At 47.9% G+C, this 24159-nt stretch overlaps 1 protein-coding gene across 8 annotated transcripts in view; it reads right to left on the bottom strand.

Moving 5' to 3' along the window:
• LOC118510245 (supervillin) overlaps positions 1-24159 on the bottom strand; it is a 161924-nt gene that overhangs the window by 51933 nt on the left and 85832 nt on the right. For 7 of the 8 annotated variants that reach the window (XM_036051819.1, XM_036051822.1, XM_036051818.1 and 4 more), the window contains 4 exons: positions 7906-9232; positions 7437-7816; positions 4409-5353; positions 1086-3675 (listed from right to left, as the gene is read on the bottom strand). In XM_036051819.1, the coding sequence (XP_035907712.1) occupies positions 1086-3675; positions 4409-5353; positions 7437-7816; positions 7906-9232 (5242 nt within the window). The remainder of the gene's footprint in view (positions 1-1085; positions 3676-4408; positions 5354-7436; positions 7817-7905; positions 9233-24159) is intronic. The other variant, XM_036051820.1, reaches the window with a different exon arrangement.

Raw genomic sequence — 24159 nt, 5'->3', positions numbered from 1 at the left:
CGCGCAACACACGGCTGTATCTTGCGTGTAGAGAAAGGAAAAACAAACGACAGCGGAACAAATTCGTGCCCTCGATCGTATGTTCTCCTGGTGCACATATCGAGGAAAAAGGAAGAAGCTTCCGTCGCGTTTTTCACACTTGCAGGAAAGTTTTCCACGGTAACACGCATCAGAGCAGTAGAAAAAAAAAGAAAGAGGGCGTTCCAAAAATATAGAAATTCTCAAGCCGAACAATATTGCACGCGTACCATAAAAGGGAAACTACCTTCTCGTACACGGCCTATTTGGTCGCTAACAGGGAACCGGATAGTCAGATGGTGGTGGCAACTAATGCCGATTAACTGCAGCTACGTTCAATAAACTGGTGCACCAGCATCGGCCCATCGACAGCTGGAAACGTGGGGCAAATCAAAACACCGACCCCACCCGCCATTAGGGCAATGGCAAGAGCACACATCCAAAAATACGCTCCAACAACCGCTTTCGTTTATGCGGCCGGTACGGAAATAGAATACGCGCACTCGGTCTGTAAACACGCGGAGGAGCAGATAAAAAAACACAGCTCTCTCTATCTCTCTCTCTGGATAAAGCGCACGGAAGAAGAATTGTGGTCTACAGTTGGGGGTCCTGCTTCTTCGGAAGTGTGTTCATGATTGTCTTCACTTTCCATCCTACGCTCTAAAACGATTAGAGGTAGCTTTAAATTTAGCATAAACAGATGACTTTCGATGCAGGCCACTCGCTTCGCTTCTGTTCTACATCTAAAAACATGCGGACCGTGGTCATAAACGCTGCAGAGAGCTCTAGATTAGACTACACGGCTCAGCAGATCAATAGTAACTTCTGAACCTAACGTTCCTATTGCATGGTAAATCCCCTACTCGAAATGCGGAGTCGCAATTCATTCACTGTGCTCATCATCCCTTGTGGTGGTTGTGTCTTGGCTAAGCTAGAGCGCCATCTATTGGCGGGTGCTTGAAAACTACCGTCAACACGAACGGCGTACGGACTGAAACGTTTCTAAACAGAATGTGTAGGCCTTCCTGTAAATAAATCAGCTATTTCCCAACATTCCCTTCACTCACCTGTTGATCTCCGTTGATGTGACCGGTTGGGTTTTGTAGCGGAATGACTCCCGCCTACTGATGGTGTTCGATGAGGAACACGTGCTCTGCTGCTTCGAAACAGACGAACATCCCGACGACGATGAATGAATGCTGCCACCACTACCTCCCGATAGGAACTTCTCCATGTTTCGTATACGCTCGGCAACCGAAATGATAGGCTTTTCGATGTTTGTCACCTGTGGCACTATCGCCGCACCAGCGACCGAGTCCGGATGCTCTAGCGAACGGCTGTGAACCAACGGCAACACACCGGGTGTGCCAGTTTCGGATGAGCTAGAACTGCCCATACTTCCCACCATCATATCGCCACCACCGGCTGGCTGTTGTTCAACGTAGCATCGTGTTCGTTTGGCTGGTGAGTCGATCTTCAGAATCGATCGTTTCATCTCCTCCGAATCCGAGTTTTCCTCACGCGAGCTCTTGCGCGAACTCTTCAGAATCGGTCGGATCTCTTCATTTTCGGAGGAGTACTTCTTCTTCAGTATCGGTTTCGGTGTAACCGGCGCTTGATGGTCCGGTTTAAGGATCGGTTTGATATCGTACGCTTCATCTTCGTCCACCAGCAACATGTCCTGGCAGATCTCGGCCGCCGCCAGTATGACCGCCTGAGAGATGGACACATGCTTCGGCGGTTCGCTCGGTGTTGACGTCGAAGAGCTGTCGTTTTTCTTCTTCAAAATGCCGTGCGATATGCTACCGTTCGCTTGGCCGCTGCTAACACCACTGCCCGAACCACTAGCTATCGAGTTGCGACTGGTTCCACCACTTGCGGCAGCACCCGAAACGTCCTCCCGCGATTCGTAGCTCTTTTGCTTCAGAATTCCGTGGGCTTGCTGCTGCTGCTGCTGCTGCTGTTGGTTGGAGCTGGTTCCATCCTCGAAACTGTTCCGCCGCGTGTGCTTCACCAGTATCGAACGATCATCCGGCGAGTGGCTGCGACTGTAACGGCTCTCGTCCAGCGAGCAGCGTTTCTTCAGTATGCCTTGCTTCCGATTCGAACGAATCGGCGTGTCGACGACGCTCGGCGAAAAGGTCACAGGCGAAGCATTGCTCGACGCGGAACTGGCAGCCGCTGAAGACTCCACAGTTTTGCGCTTCAGTATCGACACGATATGGTTCGCCGAAGTGCCAGAGCTGGCACCGGCCGACGCAGAGCTGCTTCCACCACCGAGCACCGCACTGCTCTCGTCCATGCTCTTCGCCCGCGAAATACACGACGAGGACGTACTCAGCTTGCCCACGCGCTGCGGTGACAAGCTTTTACGCTCAAAGTGCTCCACCGAGCTCATCTTGACGAGCTTTTTCTTTTTCTCCAGATAGCCACCGCTCGACGGACGCGACGGTGGCCGATCACCGTACTCTTCCCCATCGTCGTTGTCGCGCAGCACTATGATGTCCGCTTCGTCGAGCGATTGGATCAGCTGACTCTTTGGACTGTTTTCGATCACCACAAACTCGTCGTTGAACTGATTGTCGAACAGGATTCGATTCGCTGGCCTGCCGATCTCCTCCTGCTGATGATCATCATCATCGCCAACGTCAACCACCGCCACGTATCCCCTTGCCGGTGGTTCGATAACGAGCCGCTCTTCACCCACATCGTCCTCCTCATCCTCGTCGCAATCGTATTTCGCTCCATTCGATGCAACAACACACAGCCCAGAAGGACCCGCTTCCATATGTTCCTCCGCCGTCGGTTCCGAACTAACGACTTCTTCGTCCACCAACCGTCCTACCGCTTGCTGTTCCATAATCAATGGCACTTGCACGTCGTCTTCTTCCGCATCTTCGTCTACTTCCATTCTTTCTTGCGCATCCACCTCCATGCTACTACGATCAGCAATTGCTAAATCACCCAACATATCACTTATGGTTCCTACCTCTAATGTGGGCGATTTTAAAATTTGACTAAATTTAGAATATTGACCTATCGACGATGACTGTTCCTCCGATATTTCGTCAGCGTCCTCCAGAGCTAGTGCCTCCACCGCTGCAATCGCCTCCGGTACCGCTTCTTCAAGCTTCGCTTCCGGTTCCGCTACAACTTCAGCAGGTGCGTCAATCGGTACCGATGGTTCGATCGACATGGCAGCAAGTTGCGGTACAACCGGATCGGTAGTGGACTCGGTGACGATCTTCAGCAGACGATTCGTTCTCGGCGGAGAAACCACCAATTCGCGGCGTGCCTGCTCCATGTGGTAGGATAGTGAAGGACTTCGGGGCTGCGAACAGGGCGATGGGCTGTTGTTTAGCGTACCGCCACCGCTCGTATATCCGGACAGTCGGGAACAGATGCGTACGGGCGAGGATCCAGCCTTCGAGGACATCGTTTCCGGTGACGCTACACCACCACCACCACCATGCTTGGGACTCGAGCGGTTTGATGAACACGATGGTGGTCGTGGTGAACTCGTGGGAGACTTTTCGGTTGATGACGATGACTTTACAGGCGACGAGCGATTGCTGGACGAGTACATGTCCGGGCTACTGTGAGGCATCTTGAGCCGACGCTGATATCGTCCGACGGAAGAGGAGCTCGCAGTGGATCCTAAAACGATTGCAAGATTCAATCAGTACGTGCGTTCGACCGTAAGTTCTGATAGGGAGGTCACATTCGAGGGTGGTCATACGACGATCTACGCTTCTACTAGGGGATGCTCTTCTAACGTTTGACTACAGTTTTCAGTCTACTGTATCGGATCGGACTAACATTAAGCAATGCAATGTTAATCACGAAGGAAGCTCTAAAGACCGACTGTAGATTTGTTATCATTAGAACATAAGCTATGGGAATGTGAACAAATGAAGGTTTTTTGACAGTCGATGTGAAATTTTGATCTCTGTAATGGGCATGCAGCTATGAATGAAGAATAAATTAAGAGCTATGAAAGGTACGGTGGTGTGAGGTGAATACAACTGTAGATAATGAACTAATCCAAAAGGTAAGTTAATAAACAACTCGTCAGTAATACGTTAACACAAATGGAAAACATTATTAAGAGGTTAGATTAGTAACAACAAGTTCGAAAACACACGCGTTGCCAAACTGGGGTTTTTTTTTTTGGTTTATGCCGAGAATCTGATGCACAGGATTCAGAATTTTGTTTGCTACCAAAACACGTTTCTCCATACGTTTTTTGCTGTTGCTCTACTTGCACAGAAAAAAAACGGGACCCATCTCCCGGGACCCACACAAACTGTTCTTCTGCGCGAATCAGACGCTGGATATGGGGAGAGGGACTATACTTCCGCCCACTCGGTAGAGATGGTGTCACACTTACTTGCACCGGCGGCCGGTTCTTCTGTCTGCGAACGATTGAGAAACGATTTGCGCTTGGCCGATTTATCCTTCTCCGTCTCCTCCCGCTGCTGAACCCCTTTCACCGGACTCAGCCCGTTTATGTCCTTCGGCAGGGTGGCGGCCAATTGCAACCGGGTTGCGTGCGATCGTTTCATCGTAGACGTCCGCATGCGCGGTGTACCGACGGTGTCCAGTAGATCTGTTTCCGGCGGCACCTCACTCTTGACGGGTGGTCGTTCAAAAAAATCTTCCCCTTGATTCTCGTGCGCTGGCCCATCGTCCAGATTTAGCGACTCCATGCGTTCGGTAAGCGATTTGTCCAAATCCAGTTCGGGAGGTTCCACAGGAACAACAACATTGTTGCGCGTCTTCGCAAGGAGCGTTCGCTTGGCTGCAGCGGCGGAGCTTATTGTTGCAGGTGCCTCACTTTTTATCTTCACCACACGCGCTTCGCCCTTAATCGTTTCGGTCGTGGTCTTCAGTCTCTGTTTCATGTTAACGGCAATCGACGGAACCAACCGTTTGGCGGCGGCGGCATCAACACCACCCGTAGCGGTCGAGTTCGTTGAGGGCGTCGAGGGCACTTTCCTTACCAGCGGTTCCCGCTTAGCTGCTGCAGTTGCAACCGGCAATAGCTTGCTGCTTCTGATCGTTACAGTCGCCGGTCCATTGCTGGTGGAATGTTTCGTTAGTGTGGTTCTCGTTGACGTTACCACTGTGCGGGGTGTTACGGGGTTAGCAGTGGTTCCCGCCGCCGGTACCCGATGGAACACAGCACGCTGAGAACGCTCCAGCTGCGGCTGCTGTTGCGGCTGGCTTCGGTGCTGATCGTCTCCTACGATGCCGCCGGTCGTGGATAGCGTCATCGATCCGGTGGTAGTCGATTTGACGGTGGCGCTACTCGCCGATGGTGATCGTTCCTTGTCTGTTTCGCCAATCCACCGTCAGGAAAGATGGGCGCAGTGTGTGCGTGTTGATATAGTGGTTGTTTGTTGTATTTCACACACAGTACACGCGTAAAGAGTAAGGATTCATTTGTTATCCGGCGGACATACAGAGATATGTTTAAGCATTGGTGGACAGGGACATTCCATCCGGGGTGTTGTTGTGCGTGGGTCGTTTTTGAGGGTTATGTTTTGGCAGTTTCGACGACCAATACATAGATCATACCAATTGGTGGTGGTTGTTTGTTGTGTGTGTTTAGCAGAACAGTCACGAGAGGGGATTTGTTTTTTCGTTCAAACAAAGTTGCAAAGTTGAAACCGAAGAAAAGAAAACAGTAATAAAAAGGAACAAACGTTATTAGTTGGTGTGTTTGGTGTGGTGTGATTGCCTTGCGAGAGGGGGTGATGGTACAATAGAGAATATAATGAAGTGTCAACAAAGAGCAACGCAGCCATATAATGATGATACAAATCAAACAATGATCCAACAACTACCAACACATAAAACTACTACATATTGTGTGCTCTATTTACAGGTGCGGCAGACGAAACGAGTCCGAAACACAATAGAATGTTCCCAATTAAGAGCTTATAGAGAAGAAACTCTACTGCAAAAACTACACAATACTGCGATGAATACATTAAAGACGCACACACGCACACATATGTACAATGGAAAATGAAGTATTCCAAAACAATAGATTCTATTATAACAAACAAAAAAAGATCGACCGCTATACTACGTTTATCTGTGGAAAGTGTTGTGGTTAGGTGAGTCGGTGTGAACATTTCAAGAAGCATTAGTAATTAGTGTCCATTAGCGCAACAGCCGCCACATTACTCGATAGTAAGAAGCTCAAACAGACACGCACACACACAAACACTTTGTGAAGAATTGCTCCATTTTCACGTGAAGAAGCTACTCCTCTAAATTAAACAATAGCAGTGGATGGTGCAGCATAATTGCCTACAGCAAAACGAAACATCACACTGTGGCACATTGGAAATCACATAATTAAATTGACTCGTACGTTGGAGCACAACGACAACAAGACATGGTGGTGAAGTCACTGTCTTCAAACGTCCATTTTCAAACGACCGTTTCCCACACCATTATCGGTTCGGAATTGGAAATGCTTTCGATTTCGGTCTCGATTTCGGTGATGCATAGCACCACCCCTTGTATGGCGCGCGCGCGCGCGGTGGGCTTACGGTGGCTAGACTCCAAAGAGGTGTAAATTAAAGGTAAAATGAAATAAAAAGAGGTAAAAAAGCAAGCCCAAAACACACACGCACAGGTGAGAGTAATCTTTTTCGGGGCTCATTGGAAAATGCCGGGTGAAAGGGAGGCTGAAGTATCGTCGTAAAGTACGATTTAATGAGACTCGCTTTAGCGCTTAATTGTATGGAGCGAACCCGTTGGCACACTTCATTTGGTAGTTTAATTTAATTATGCTTTTTTTCGAATCGAGAACTTTAAATGGCGAGTAGTGCTTGTGTGAAAGTAAACGCCAAGTTGAACCGTTGGATTTCCACAAAAAATAATTAAATTTCACAATTTGTTCAATCGTTTAAGTACATCACAGGCTTACTATTAGTATTCCCTTTCCTTTAACCGACAAACAGAAGAAAATGGCGTTAGTAAAGCACATAAACACACACACAGAAAGCTACATACGGATTAGATCGGAAGCAGTGTGGAAGCTAAGTTCTTTGGCGCATCAACAGTTTGCTGTGCTAATAATGGAAATGAAACCATATCGAATGTGTAGTGTGGCACGATCGTGTTGCAGTGAAAAGTAAAAGCATCAAATCAATCACTACTAAAAGTATGAAAAGGTGATTAAAATATGGGTTCCATATGAACAGGGAGTGCTACCGGAAATAACAACACTTTACTACTGCTGCTGCACTGTCGGAAGAATCACGCCAACGTGTGTGCTCCCCTATTATAGCCCGAATGTTCAATCTCTGGATTCTTCCGACAATTTTTTAAAATCTAATATCTTATTGCCTTTATGCCTAGTTTCTTCCCTGCTCTTCACCGAATGGGGGTGAACTTACCGTGTGCTGCTGCGGCACGCAACCGAGACGATCGAGTCGTTCGTATTTGTTTCGTGACGGTCGAGGAGCTAGTAGCTGCTCCAGCCACGTGCACCGGAGATGTTCCTGCTCCATTGGCAGGCTTTTCATCCCCGGATCGGATACTGCTAGCATTTCGGTCGCGTGAGCCTGCTGATGCTGCTACCGGTCGCGTTGGTACCGGTTTGGCCAGCCCGTTACTAACGGAGGGAGAAGCTTTCGTGAGCCCGGTTGAATGAGGACGTTTGATGCTGCTGGTGGTTGTTGCTGTGGTCGGTTTAGATGATGGTGGTAACAATGACTGCTGCTGTTTGCTAAGAATTGCACTTGATGGAAGAGTATTCGGTGTTCTAGATGATGATCTACAAGAGGGAAAGAGACATTGGAAAAAAAGCCATTCCATTAAAGAAAACTCCCTTCAGGGGACCTTTCCCCATTGAACGCGACATACCTTTTGCTAGGTTCCAGTCTTTCATTTTCATTCTCGTGGACATTGTTTCTTAAGTAAATGGCTTTACGTCTATCGGCTTTGTATTTCGCTATCCTATCTATATCCTTCGCGGCAAAGGCTGGATCGACCAGTACCGGCGCAATGCCGGCACTGCCACTGCTGCCCGTGTCCGAGCCAGAGTTCACCCCGACGCTCGGCACAATGTTTTCCTTGCGCGAACGCACCCCGCCGGCTGCCGACTGGCTGGTGCTACTGGTGGCGGGCGGTGGCCGAACCGGATGAGCCCTGCCCGACCCGTGACTAGATGGGGCGCTCGCGGACGCTTTGGCCGCGATCGCCGACCGTGAACTCTGCTGCTGGTTCATGATGTGCGCTGCTACCCTTTCCGCTTCCTTCTCTTGACATATTATATTCAGCAGTCGGCTGACCGGGGTCGACTCGGGCCCGAAAAAGTCCGATATGGTTTTGGAACGCGTCTTGACGAAGGCCTCATGCCTTCGCGAGCCGTGCTGGCGTCGTCTCGGTTGCTGCGGGTGCTGCTGCTGGCCGTTTGCGATCGATGACGCGGCGGCAAAGGCGATGCTGCTCCCTGCCGAACCGGACGGTGAGTAGCTCGAGCCGACGTTTACCGACGGTGGTGATCCGAGGGACCGCTGGGTTACGAGCGGTCGCTTCGGGAAGGACACCGGAGGATGTCGTTGAACGCGCCGGAAATTGACCGCACTGAACTTTGGTGCGTGAGAGGAAGTACCCGCCGGTTGTTGCGGCTCCGGTTGATTCGTTGATGATGCTGGGTGTGCCCGATTCGGAGGGCTGCAGGCTGTGGTGGCAGTAGCGATGTAGAGATCACAATGTTTCGAAACGTGTGGCTCTTTTCGAGCCTGTTGCTTTTCTTGCTGCTGCTGCTGCTGCTGCTGTTCGGCACGTATCACTTGCAGGATTGCGTGCAGACCGGAGCATTCGCTGGACGTAGGTGCCTGCTGTTGCTGCGCCGTTAGGCTATTCGCGTGGTTGGTAATGTAAAATTTGCCTTCCTCCTCTGCTACTGGCACTCCATGGGATGGTTCCTCGTAGAACTGTTGCGCCGGTCCAAGCGGATGATAGTGGGATGGCGCAAGATGTTGTGTGTAGTGTTGTGGTGGCAGCTCCTGTTGCCCTTGATACTGTGGATGAATGGGTGGATACGACGATGCAATGAACTGTTGCTGATGATGATGCTGTTGCTGATAATTAGATTCTGATTGCTGTTGGCAGCTTAGTTTGGCAGTGGCGGATGAGAGCTTTTTCTCCAACTCATGGATAGCACTATTCACGAACGGTTTATTTTCTGCAAAGAGGAGAGCAAGGTAACGAAAAAAAGGATTAGAAATTGAGACGCTTCACGAATGGATATGATCACCAGAAAAAGCATGGCCGAGATGTTTAAGCAAACACCGTGAATTTCTTCCCGACCCAAACATCCAAATGTCATTGATGTGTTATAACATCATCAAAGTAACCTTAGCCCCTTGCACTTCAAGAAAATACGGAAAAACATATTTATAAGCTAATTTAGGTTTTTTTTTAAATATCTTTAAAATTCATCAACCCCATTATGGGTTCCAAATCATCCCCGCTACAAGTCAGCCCCACGGATTCACCATCGTCCAAAGAGATCCCGGCGAACAAAAGCTCCAGCTTGGAATCGTTCTCCTCTACCATTGAATGTACTCCGGAACCACACGAAACACGTCCACCAACCGCTCTTCAATGTTTCGATCACACGATTGGCGTCATTTGGCACTGTTTCGATGCATTTCGGCAACAGTTCTTCACCGTATCGCCCGAGAAGGTCGAGTGGGCAGTGGACTTTCTCGAAGCTTCAACCTACACTTCGACCGATGAACTGCATTTTGTCGTTGCGTATCTCCGCTGTGTCCAGGCTCTAGTGCAACTTGTTTTCCGAAAGTCTCGAGCGGTCAAGGAACCTTCAGCAGTGGAATCCAGTGTTCGAGATAGTGTTACGGAAGCGACTGATGAAGAATCTTCAAGTCAACAGCAAACAGAAGACGATCCTCAGATAGTGCCTCAGAATCTTATCGAAGAGTTACTCCGACTGTACGCGTTACTGGCCCAATACAAGGAGGAACTTCAACACCACCATCAAAACACAATCGAACTGCAACAACTACAGGAGATTGAGCAGCTACTGCAGGAGTTTAACGATTCGTTTTAACGCGGCTAACGGCGAGGAAGAACTTCCGTCCGATTGGCTCAAAGTGTCCAGAATGTAACCAACTTTGGAGGCGTTTGATGGATGTGCGGGTAAATCACATACCTCGTTAGCAACAGTGCACTCCTAGGCCATCAACTTCGGCGAGGGCTACTCCCATAAAACTACTTCCTGCTTAGCCCTTTTAACTCCGAAGACCCTCGTAAATCTTAATGACTCTTCTAAGCGTACTTAGAGCTAAGAGCTGTGCCGGTTGGCAGGGAGCTTTTTTTGCATATTGGCAACGCGTCGCGGTCAATAAACGTTCACCGGTGGAAACTGCATTCCTCGCGTCACACATTTCATGACCGAACTGTGGCGATAAACAGCAAACCAACCATCAACCCTGGAACGACGGTGCAATAAAACGGTGCAACACTCACTCACTCGGCTACCTGCACCGTAGGGGAACGCGTTCCCCTGACGCGTATGGGGAACTGGATTTGCGCGTCTCGTCGCGTAGGTGTGTACCCTCGATCGTTTGCTGATCGCCTCCCCCCACCCCCCCTCTCCCCCTCCTGTTCCTTTTTGGGGCCATCCGGTCCCGACGCTTTGCGAACGAGCAGGACCTTCACTTCCCATCCGCCCGACGACATCGACAACAGACGGCGGCCTGTATGTCAGGGCTAACACGGGCGCTGTCTAACGATGTTGCCGAAGCCCGGGAGGTCGATTCTCGGCGACTAGGCAAGAAAAAGAGGTCAACCGGGTTCGGGAGGTTTTTTGAGCCGTTCAGCAAAATGGCACGCGAACGTCATTCGCTTTGCGTAAGACATTAACCGTCGCCTGGAGGCTCGCTGTCTGCCGTCGGTGGGCAAAAGGTTAATGCAAAGGTGTCGTGAGCTCGCGGGAGACTTCCTGTTGCTGTTGTTGAATACCCAAAATTTGGGGCTACAGACAACGCCGGCTTCCGAAACAGTTGATTGGTGCAAGTGTTTTCCTATCCAATGTTCGTACGTGTTTGAATAATTGAAAACAAAATGGAAAAAAGTGGACTCCAGAACACACTGGGTGAGAGGACGTACAAAACTGGGATGAGAATAAGGTGGAAACAGGCAGCACAAATTCCCCGGCATCACGCTGATTACGTGCATTATGATCGCCAATTATGCTTGTAATGAATAATTTCGGCGTGAATACGCGTACCCAACCTGCCCCATTTTCCATCACTCCTCAGAACGGGATTCAACAGTACAGGGCCCAACAAATTGCACACCAAGCCCGTACAAACCGATACCAATTCAATATTCATATCGAATTATGTTCACATCGGTATTCGCTATCGGATTTCGTGCTACTGGAAGTCGGAGGCCTTTGGATGTACAGCACCTAGTCATCATTTGCTGGGAAATCAATGCTGCCTCCGCTCCAATATCTATTGCGTTCTAGTTGCTGATGCAATTTTGAAGCTCGGGGATAGGAATAGCTGCTGCCCCGGTAAGCTGTGGAGCTGTCCGGACACCTTGTCGGACCTGTCTGCTCCGCAACGTACCAACCAACCAACCTGAAGAGGTTGGGGATTCGGAAAAGCTGTTGCCCTGCGTTCTCGCTGCATTTCCATTCGGCGGACCTTCGAACGTTCCACGTTCCAACATTTAATTACCACTATCAAAACTTGCATTCCCAGCGGGGATGAATCGACCCACGGTTGAAATTCATTTTCTGCCATATTCACCCCGGTACGCAAGGGGGGAGGAGCACAAAATGTGCTCAATATTGCAAAAGCTACTTTTAACGGATCTCTCGTGGCGGGGAATTAACACTAAAGAAGGAGCTCCCACTCTAACGAGCGGATATTTGTGCGACTTGCTTGCTCATCGACACGCTTTAGTCACCCAGAAGCCCCTTAAATGTGGGTTAATGCTACGGGGGGCGGTTGTCCTATAAATAGGACCGCACATTTCTGGAGCTTCTGCTGACCCGAACCCGAAACATCTAGGGTAGCCCTGTCCGTCTTAATGAGTCACCGCTACCATCGTCTTGGTCCAAAACTGCTCGGAGTTAAAATGTAATCCAGGTTGAAGCCCTACACCGACGCGTACTGGAAGGACGGTGGACAAGTCCCAATGTCTCAATTCATCCTACGATACGTCACTATCGACAGTATCCGAAGGCGGCTTCTGTAATCCATTCGACGTCAAGCCAGTGGGCCAAAAAAAATGCTGAACGGTCACAAGCGTGAGCGTGACTTAAATTTATGTGAGAATTCTACGTTCCGATTTGCAGAAAAAAAAATAGCAAAAAGCGTAGACAAACAGTAAGCTCATGATAAATGTGCGTGAAGTGGAAGGATCTTCACAGTGACATCGTTAAAAAAAGCAAATTTAAGCAAGATTGATCTATGATCAGCCCGATGATGAGTGATGTGTTTCCGGAGCTCGCATTGAAAGCTGTGTGGAGAAAGATTTGCATCAGCAGTTTTTTATTGACAAGAGTAGAATTTATGAGATTCCGTGCCTAAATATGACAACTGTGACGGATCTCTGTTGTGATACCAATCTGACACAACATTTTCCCACTAATGGTATAGATTCTTAGAATATCGATAAGAGTAATTGAAACCCATCTGGCTGTGATTTCCTGGCAGATATAGAATGTATGTTTAATCCCTCCTTCTAGACATTACACCACATTCACCAACACAAATCCCACAATCCATTGCGATAATCTCCTGCTCCTCTTTCGCTTCAATGGTTTTAAGCAAGGAATCGCTAATAATCCCTCGCGCTAGTGAGAAGCTTTAAAAAAAAGGGAAGGAAAGCCATAATCGATGGTCGACTGTACTGTGACTGCTCACCACCCCACTAGTGGGCTACTGTTGTTGTTACGGCATATCACATGATTGGGAAGCGAGCCGTTTCCCTATCGATCGATCCGAGGCAGCAGCACCGAAAAATATTTGACGACCACTTTTGGCACAGACTTCCTCCTAGTCACACAGTGCAGTCGTACGCCGCAGAGCCGTCTAAAATTACTGCCTTACGTACGGTGGTGCACCTGGTCTGAACTCGAGGGAGGCTAGAGCGTCGTCGCGCCAACTTGGTACAGATACAACACACTCAAACCTCAGTCAGAACTGATTTATGTGAAGTCGTGCCATTTGCCCACCCACACACCCACCGGCTCACGCTTAGCCATCAATTCAGCATGGCTTGCGGATTGATTGCGATCGAGTTTAGAATGGGCTAGATTAACCATTCACTTTTGTATCTCGCTCGGATCAAAGTTCTGTGCCCTCCGGTGTGTTCGCGTTGGTGCTGCTTGTGCTCTCCAGTGAAAACAGGAGATTTATTTTCGTCTCCACGTTGCCATTTCCTGAAACGGGACAGGTGCTCGTGTGTCCTTAGGACACACAGCCAGAGGAGAGGGAGAGCTTCGGTTTGTGGCAAAAGCTATAAAACATTATTGGCCCGCGTCCTCGGAGGGGGGTTGAGTGGTCTACATTCCTGGTGCTTACTGGGAGGCAATCAACACGCTGATCTTGTGAACATGACTTTATTATAATGTAGCGATTAATGTTAATTTTTATTTGACAGATGTAGGGGTGATTATGGGAAGTGGTTCTGACCAGTGAAAACAAAACTGAGCACTGAGTTGGTCTTGCAGACGAACTCATTTTTAAACATTTCTCTAGAAGCAAACCCTTTAAGCAATCATCTTAGCGTTCCATTTTAAAGACTCATTCCCATCTACTACCATCCATCATCTTCCGACCGAGAAATGCAACAGCATTTTCCTCGACTCGACTTGCCTCGCAAATGGATGGAAATAATGCTTCAGCCAGCAGTGTGTTGATTCAACATTCTCTTCAATAGCGAGGCGCACACATCTCGTCGAGGGAACTGTTGCTTTTCGCAACCATTTGGTCGGTTGCTGTTGGGTTTGGGGAAATGTGAAAGAAACACCATGGTGAGCATGGCAGAACACATGTTCACATTGGCAAATCGAAAAAGACGCCTAAGATTCTCAACCCCTTTGGCATAGGGGAGGGGGGGCAAGGGTTCGGAGGTCAAGTTCAAGTTGTCTTGGAAAAGCAAGCAGGCACACAACACACCATGTGCTACTTTCCACTATTTCCTTTCAATCGAGTTTAGTTTTGCAGTGGGAAAGAGCTCCAGAGCCAGCATAATATGGGCAGGCTGTCAGTAATATGAATAAATAATATTTTATTGTGATGAAAATGTTCATCAGAGGCTTCCATTAACTTTAATATACTTCACTTATAAAAGCTCTAGTTCGCAATTACTAGAACTCTCTAGGAGGGAACACATTAATCCAAGCAAACTTTTTTTTCCAACCTACTCAAGCTGTCAGTTAAACCCAAAAAACGCCCAATTCGAATCAACATTTTTGAAGCCATCTCGACATTAAAATACTGCCCCGTTGATTGACACTGACTGGCTGCTCTCGGCTGTTGCGGGAAACCAAACAGGAGTCATCACCCTTCACATCGCACCATTGTTTACGACAGGAAAATTTAATGAAAAATCAACAATCGATGAAAACCGAACAAAACACGGGTCGAGCAGTGAGCTCGTGTGTCGAAAATTATGCCGGGGTCAACAACTACACCCTTCACCCTCGCGCACGGATGGCACAACGAAAAAAATATTAAAACCGATTAAAACTGGACTACGGCAGCTCTGGGTGGATCGTCGGTGGCAGCCTCGTGTTCTTCGTATACCACCAGTGGTGGTCAGTCAACCGAAGTGTAACGACCGGAACCACGTCATCAAGTTTATACTTCAAAATGTATCTAAATTATTGAAGGCTGCCCAGTACACACAAGTTTGACGCGTCCTCGGGGGCAGGTTCCTAGAAGGGGAAACTCCTGGGGAAGAAGTTCCCTTCACTTTTCGACCGGGAGGGAATCTCGATGCTTCTGGACGTCCAAACTGGCAAACTCCAACTTGGTGCAAAGTCTTACAGGATTCCTTGGAGAGACTAAGAAGTCTTAGCTGTAGAGCTCGCAACACCATTTCTAGTGAATGACAGTTGTATCGTACCAGAAGTCCAAAGTCCAATAAGGATAAGGATCACTTACCAAAACCTGCTCGAATGAATGACTTTTCGCTCTCGTGCTCACCACTGCCGGGATCGCAAAACGTATAACAACAAAACTAGCGTGCAAATCGTGATAAAGTGTCACAATCGTCCTGTGACGCTCAACAGATCAACCACACCGTCGTGTCACACGAGAATATACTACTGCCGGACCGAGAAGATCTTGCCGACACAACTACAAAACATGCGACACACTACACGACTTCTTCTTCTTTCACCACTTTGCCGTGACCTTGTTCTTCTTTGTCTTCTTCTCCAAACTCCAAAGAAGGGAGACAACGTGTTGACGGACGGAGAGGCGTTACTCTTAGCCCACCGTAGCCCAGCACACCACACGCAGCAAAAGATCAGATCGGTACGCAACCGTGGCGACAGACAAACCACTGCAGAACAACGATAACCTTCCAATGGTCGGTTCCTCGATTCGATGTGCGATCGCCGTATCGTTGGGGCGGTTACACACTTTTCCTTTTTTCTCGCCGTGTTTTTGGCCATTCGTTGATACGCGTTTTTTTTTTTTTTTACTGCCCGAAGCCGGACCCCGGGTAGCCGGAAAATTAAAACAATTTGCCCCCAAACGTACGCACCACCCTCCCCATTTGGTTTTTGGGAGGAGGCAGCTTAAAGTGGGAAGCCATGCGAAAAGTTTCGAAAAAAAAGGCCCCCGCAACAAAACACCACCCCATACTCACTCAGACAGTCTCTCGTCAAACGTAAGCGGCTGGTAATAATAAGAAGCAGCAAAACAAAAAGAGGCAAACGAGAAAAACGACGCAAAATCGTTGCCGTAAATGGTGGACAAATATGGCGGTCTGGAAAAATCGAAAAGAAAATTGATTTTCTAGAATGGAGATCTCCCGGGTAAAACGAGGATGGAAGCAGACTTACAAGCGACCTATGGAGCGCAAAAATGCGTTTTGTAATACGAATTGCATAACTGGGATTCATTTTGTCGTGCGGATTGCATACTTTGCGGCTATTTACACCAAGGAGTTAATAAAGTACGCAGTTCGTTAGCTCACCTTTCTGAAGGCACTTTGGCGATTATCATTGAGGTCACAAAAATCCTAATTTACATTTTACATTTACCGTCCCTCAGCTCAATGTTGGCGTCACAGCCGATGGTTCGATAACGCGCGCCGCCGTCGGATGTTGGACACAATACTAAATCACTTCCAACCCAAAAATGACACTAATTCGGGGCGGTATCGAAAAAAGCATCCACCGCAAACGTGTTACAATCGTGTTGATGTTTTCCGTCGGATGTAAAACGGAATTGATTACCCGACACAAACACCTTTTGCTACCCTGCACGCCACGGAAAACTCAAGGCCGTGGATAGCGGATTTCACGGCCAATCGATCGGACGAGAAAAACCGGAAGAATGGATGGATGCGTTTTGCATCGTTTGGGCGTCGTCTCTTTTGATCTTTGATGCGCCGGAAAAGATCACAGCGATCAAGTTTCGAATAAGATCGGACCCCGCTGCACATCAACAAACAAGTCATTCTTTGTGGGAGAGCGTTAACTGCCATCGTCAAGCGAGCGACTCGTGTAGTAATTAATTTCCCCGATGAAGGAAATCATATTCACAGTGACGATCACTTTTTCCGCCCCATGAGCTCATCGAGGGATGCAGAAATTCTGCAACGTTCGTCCGCACGCGCAAGGTCACGAGGGCGTTCACTAAAGACTCTGCCTCCTGGCGGGTGCATAGCGACGACAGAAGAGCGTGGACGAGTCCTCTTGGTACGATCGTTGTAAACACATTTCTTCAGCTGCCACGACAAGGAAGCGCACGCGTTCAAAAGTGACTGAGCAGAAACTGTTTACAGCACACGTTCCCTCAACAACACTGGCTAGAATTGAGCTCAGTTTGCGATTGAGAATGGAAACAGTTTTACGTGGCAGTGACGTTATTATTGATATACCACCCCCGATCGACTGTTTTTGCTGTGGCCCAAAAACCTAATCTTGTGACCTGAATCAGATAGGCAAACTGCTACTGATGCACCGATGATTCTTGACTTTTAAAGAACATTCCAAATATTGGCCGGCAATTAAGTATGGCCAACTCATCGCCGCAAGTCGTCATGCACGGTGTGTCTCGTCAAACGTGTCATTCACGTCAAGCTTAGCTGTCATAAGTTGTCCAGAATTCGCACTGCCCACAATCCAATTTACGATTCTAACCACCCCGCCGCTGAGACATTTTTGCAGTCCCTCCTCGCGACTCATGGGTAAAATCTTTATTGCACGGAAACGTCGTGTACATGTGACCGAGCACGCGAATGTCTTCTTGAAAGGGACATGTCTCGCCACCATTGTCTCTTGTGGTGTGTCTAGCATTATTCGAGACTTTGGTGGCGTGCTAACGACCGTGTGCGCACACACACACACCACACGTTTGGAGCACGTGAGCAGATGCAAATTGGGACTAATTTGTCCGGGGAGGTCATGCTGTGAGCTTTTAAAACGAGGCGAAAGCGAAGGACTCGAAGCCATGCTATCTACTAATTAAGACACTTTCCTTTGACTAATTGCGATTCTTTTCTAGGGTCTGTTTGACCGTTAGATAGGAAAATTTATTGGTTAAGAATTTTATTGCTTGTTCCTTGCAATAAGTTAATAGAAGCGACGGTTTTAGGTTGTCATTTTGTCGAGATTTCAGAAGACAATTTGAATTTCATCAATACCGGTCGCTTGAAGTCCTAGTACCTAAGCTTCACCCAGGTGTATTGCATACTTCCAGACGCCCAAACTCCCAAACTAGAGTTACACATTATTCATTACTCTACTTGTACTAGAGTTCACTACTTGGAAACGCTCCATTCCCGCTCACCAACAACACACCCATTGCCAAATGTCATCAAGCTGCTCCCAGCACTGCCACAAATAAAACTCACCTTATCACCGTCACATATCGCTACGCTACTACTGCAACATTGCAGTACCATCGCGCACTAAGTTAAGTAAATTTCGCAAAAAACTCAATTTACCACTTGATGCATTATTTGCACGGAGCGTCGCAGCAGCGGAGTAGCAGCAAAACCTCCACCGAGCAAACACACACACCACACATCACAACGCATTCTCGGCGAAGCGGATCGTGCGAGATAACAAACGCACATATCAGGGGAGTCAGTTCTGTTGGGAAACCTTCAAGACGACATAATGCATCAACGTCCAACATCTTTTTTCCAACGCGGGAGAGTACCCGAGGGCGCAAAGAACGACGATGACTCGTGCTCGTCAGGGTGCATATGCAGCCAGTTGGATTGCGCTATTACACGATTACGCGACTCACGAGCCATGAGTCGCGCTGCAGCAGACAGAAACCGCACTAAGATTTAAAAAAAAAAACGCGAGCATCTCTCTACACCATGAGGCTTTTTGACGGTGTGTATGGTTGTTGTTTTTTGCCTTTGCACCGCACAATTTGGGCAATCGTAAATCAGTCGCCCGTATCTGCCCTGCTCACCGTTGCTCAGACGAGGCCGGCGGCTTCCTCATCTTGCAATAATGTTGTGCTAACCCTTCACCTGTTTGCCTTTATCTGCGCGCCTCGCTTTCTTCTTTTGTTTCGATGCTGCCGGCGATGGTGATGAAATGACAGCCCCTTAAACGCCCTTAAATCGCGCCCGAAACACGCAAAAGCTCGTACGCACCACAAGCCCTTCATCATAATCCCATCAATCACTGTGAGATCGGTTGCCAACGACAAGTGCAGTGGGCGGATCGCTGCATGTGGGCATCGGTAGTAGTGCTGCCAGTGATTAGATGGGCTATGTGATTATGCTTAGCCTCGCACGGCACGCTTTCAGAAGTCACTGTGCTGTGATTGACATCCCACCAGACTGATGGTAAGCCAGTGAACAAGGACAACAATAACTGATGTTTCAAAATGTGTTCGATAGAATTTGGAAAGCTCTACTGTAAGCCTCCACTAATCTAGAGGCTTAAAGCACTGATTGTACGGTGTCATTTACAACACGTGGTCAACCCTATGAAGTTTATCTAATAACCGTGACGTTATCCAGATAATTTTGTTACAATTTTGTCGTAATTAACTCTTCAAACATCTTATTCCCCAGAATTCAATATTCTGTTAAACGAGATTTCTGGCTTCAACTATGTAATCTCGATTGCAATGTCCAAAAGCTACATAATAAACCGTTTCTCCACCATCATACTATCAATCACGTCACACAGAAATACGTCAGACGGTGCGATTAGTGGTAGCCACTTCCTAGGACACTGACATTCACTGATAAGCGCTCCACCACACCACCAAGAAGCGCATGAGAAATGACGGAACATCCATACTTCTCTGCCCTCTGCTGCTCGCAAGGCGTATGCAATCAAGAAATGTTAAATCGCTCCTCCTTTACGCATCACTTCAAGTGCATCTAACTCATCCTCATGCCCCCATCCGCTTCACAATCTTCTTCCGCCGTAAACAAGTGTCGCACACTCAGGCAGCAACTTCATTAACACTGTCCCAGCAACATCTGGACGTTCCTTCTTTGTCGCTTTCCAAACCCTACATACACACATAGTAGCAGCTCTGAACGCCACTGACCTAAGGGAGACGACGCTTTGTTGCCTTGCGGGATCTCCCGCGCGGTCTCCCTTCCTCCCGCCCTATCCCATCCTTCCCCAGCCCATCTTATCCGTCAGTTTACATTTGATTAATATCGAGCAACCACAAACCGCCTCCAGGCCAAGCCACAAAGACCCGATCGATTGACGGACAGTGCCCTCTCGGGACGACTGAAAGTACAAGACAAGATACAGCTCCGTGGATGGGATGTCTTTGGCGATAAATCCAGCACAAAGACAGACACCAAACAAAACGTGCATAAACGGTGCGACCAGCTTCTTCACCCTCCCAGCTGCTAGACAATCCATCCCCGTCTAGTTGCCTTTTAATTGCACACGTCAATATTGCAGGTGAGATGACGATGATGATGATGATGATGACGGCGAACAGGACGTCGGGCATCGATTTGTATTCCCGTGTTTGCGGTTGGTGATAATGATTAGCGTACAGCGTGGTTGAAGGCGCTTCACCAAGCTGTTTCCTCCTCCTCCTCTACCACAATCCCATATAATGCAGCTGTGTAACCGTAAGGCGTCTGCTGCAGATGACAGTTATTTATCTTTCGAGTCTCATCAATTAGTAGCAGAGCACCGATGGAAGAAATGCGTAATGCTTGGGGAGGGACACAAAAAACACGCGTTGAATAATCGAAGACGCCGAAGACGAAGGAAAACAGCACCGGCATATCTCTCGCTCGATGGAAGGCAAGGTGCGATAATGTCCAATGCGATCTTATTCAAAAAAGGAAAAGTGAATACGGTTCAGCAGCAACAGCAGCAGCAGGTTTGGTCGATTAATTTAAATTATTAAATGCCCGTAATAAGCCTGCGGGCGGCGCAACGAGGGCTGGGAGCTGAGATGAATGTAGATTGTGCATCTTATAATTTACACTTTATCTGAGTAACCTTTTTGCCGGACCGACTTTGTTGTTGGTGAATAATATTTATAAGCTGGCGCTGTTAATAATTCATACAATTTGTTTATCCATTGTGAAGCACAGGTAAAGAAGTATAAATAAAATAATTAATGTTTGTTACGTGGAGCTAGTTTTGAAAAGCTGGTTGTGGAATATTTTCTGTTGAATTCAGATGTTGCTGTTCAGATGTTTTGAGATATTGAAGAGTCTGATGTATCAGTTCCGCGCGACTCGATGACTTTGTTTATCTGGAGCATATCTTGGATATCTTATACTACATAGAAGAGACATAACCCAATGATTACCAAGAGTTGGCAGTATATCAGTTCTCTAGCAGAAGACGACGTCCAAGGCATCCAAGATATTAAAAATGCTCCCCAGCCTTGATGTAGGTGCTTGGGGATGTTAAAAGCCCTTGGGAATTATCTAGTATTTCAAGGTCTCCAAAGTTTTACCATCTCAACATATCTTGTTAAGATAGGTCTTGGTAGTATCGCATGAGCAGGTACCTCTATAAAGGAATCTGTGATATTTCCTCCAAGGCCTCCAAAGGTGCTAGAATCAGAGCAGACCATTCACTTGACGTTGGCAGCTAAAGAGTTCTCGGTCTACCATTATCTGACACGTGATGCTGGCAGCTTCCTTTTATTCCATTCTCCTACCCAAATGTATAAAACTGCCCAAACGCTTTGAAAGCATTTCCCATTTAGCGCGTAAACGCTTTTCCCTTTCGCTTCCACCGTTAGAGAAACCACCCTCCAACATCTCATTTCCTATGCGTCACAGTAATGGTTTCCGGCGTGCAGCCCGACAACAAAACCCATTCACCTGCAACTGGAAGAAGTTTGCTCTGCATCACGTGTTTTTCACGGCTAAGCGAAACCCCACATCGTTGCGTGATTAATTGCAGTTGCAGGCTGCAGCAAACCGACGAACCAGGCGAAGCGTTCGATTTTGTTTCGCCAAGCGTACTGCTTATCACGCCCTCTTGAGGCGGGAAGTCCGACCCATTGAACTATTTTTACCAGCTTACGTTCTTAAATTTCCCCCTCGCAAAATGATTTATTAAACTTTACGAACCTTTCATCAAACATTTGCCCAATCGCCCGAACTCTCGGCGAATGACACGATTACATCGATCGAGCTATAACAAAACCCCAACAACAACAACCACAGGGTGGACACAGCCAAAGCCAGCCGTTAAAAATCATTATTTCCCAATTGGCGTTTCGCCGTTTATTCATCAACCCATTTACAGCCCAATCTTCTCGCACACCGGGTTGATTGCAATGGTGTTAAAAATTGCGCTTGAAGCCCAGCAGCGTGCCAGCCATAACAATGCAACATCGATCGCACACTACAGCTCACTAAAATCGTCAACCCGATCGCGCGATCAGTCCCGCGAGAAGAATTACCCAGCGTGATGTTAGAAAACGAAATTTATGATAAACGATAAATTTAATTTCATAACCTCAGCTTCTCCCGGCAGGTAGCACCCTCCGAAAACTGGGTCGCTATCAACGGCAACGTGCGTATAGAGCTCCGTCGCTACATCCATCCAGCACACGATTCAATCGCCGATTCGGTCACTTCACTTCAAGCTCGCCCGGCCGTTACACTTCTATTGCTTCACACCGCCGTCCAACGGTAGCCCGCCACCGTTGAGATTGGGGAGCTGGTGCTGTTCGTTCGTGTTTTGTTTTGCTTTCTTCTATTTGTTCGCAGGTGGCTGGGAAAATTAAGAGCCCCCAACCGACCACTCTAAAATAGGGGGACCTCCTATATTTGCTAATATCATTGTTGTTGGTCCGAAGCTCGAGCAGCACCAAACGGTAAGGCTGTTGCGGTAAGGCTACAGTTTTAACGCCACTGCAGCTGAATGCCACTGTTAAGGTGAGCAGACTGACTCTGCTGGCAACCGGCCCTTGAGTGATGCTCGGTCTGCTGTGAGGTAATAATGCGTTATTTGTTGGTCTACTTGTCAAGCAGCTATAAAGGGCGCATTGGATAATGTGCAACATTTTTCTAACCTCAATTTTACAGTCAAGTCAAGGATGGCTTTTAATAGCACAGACAGATCAATTCCTAAATTTAATTTAAAACATTTATCTACAACATTAAATCTACCTTCTAGCATCATAAACCCTCAAGGCAACTCCAACTTTTTCACAGAGTTCACCACTTTCACTTGCTATAAAAACTCCCCCCGATCGATAAGATGACATTTAATAATTGCTCAACACGTGCTCTGCACCTTTCTTCTTCCCATCGTTAAAGTGAACTTGAATGCATCGGAGAAAAACTCGATTCTCCATTCCATTGCCCACCATTCAATTACCCCTCGAGCTATTGATTATTGAAGTTCACCTCCCTGAGCTGAGCTTCCGTAAGAAATTATTAAGTAACACACATACACTAAACTCTATTCGGCTTGCCGCAATCGCTTCCGGGACACACCTCTATAACTCAACTGCTCAGGTAGGGTCATGTTAGGATCATTGGATCTAGGAGGGATAATGAGTGTTAGGCCTACATGCGACCGATCTCCGAGGGCACATAAATATGGACTGCCATCTCCCGGAACCGGGCAACCAGGGATCCCCCAGCTCCCCGTGCGCGGATAGGCGTCTAATCTTGATCTACTGTCGACAGCTTTTTCCACCACGAAACGAGAGATAGTCATCTTCTGGTGGCTGGCTGGCTCTTCCTCTTTGAAGCAGTACAGAAACACACCTTTCGGCCGACCGTGCACTTGAACGGACACAGCGCAAGATCATGCGCAAGACACCGTGTACACGATCGGCAGTAAATTGTGCGATCTAATTACGTTCGGTTTTGCGATAAAATGCTGTAAATTATTTATCAATTAATTTTTGCCTATTGGTTTTTGCTCTGCTAGCTACAGGCGAGAGTAGTTAACAGCAAATCCCACTGGACAACATTGTGGAACGTTCGGGGGCTGCGGGACAGGGGTGAGAGTTATGCCCGTAAGATAGGGGCAACAGCAAAAAAAAACGCCGCTACAGCTTTCTTCCTTCCGGCACGGGTGTCTCTCGCTCTCTCGTCGCGCTAGCAGAAAAAAAAACATGTCCGGTGTTGTGGAGGCTTCATTTTTCGTCCAGCGCTGGACGGGTAATAATGCATCGGAAGTTGCATGTAGTAGCGGCTCCAGCGAGAGGCTTGTTTCTTCTGTGCAGGCTGCGACTAAGCGATGAACCGGGAAGTTGATTAGCCATTAGGATTATTACTATGCGGCCGCTAGCAGTAGCCGGCCGCTAGCTGCAGGAAAGTGAAAACGGACCTGACATCAACTCGCACCCCGAACCGGACACTGGAGGTTGGCAAATTTTCACACATTCGCTATTCAAACCGCTACCCATTGACAGGTTTTTTTTTTTTGTCCTATGAGTTTCGGGCAAG

Source organism: Anopheles stephensi, chromosome 3, assembly GCF_013141755.1.
Source record: "Anopheles stephensi strain Indian chromosome 3, UCI_ANSTEP_V1.0, whole genome shotgun sequence".
In the NCBI taxonomy this organism is placed as follows: Eukaryota; Metazoa; Arthropoda; class Insecta; order Diptera; family Culicidae; genus Anopheles; species Anopheles stephensi.
The sequence above is the reverse complement of the archived record's forward strand: the minus strand, read 5'-3'. Positions and strand labels throughout refer to the sequence as shown.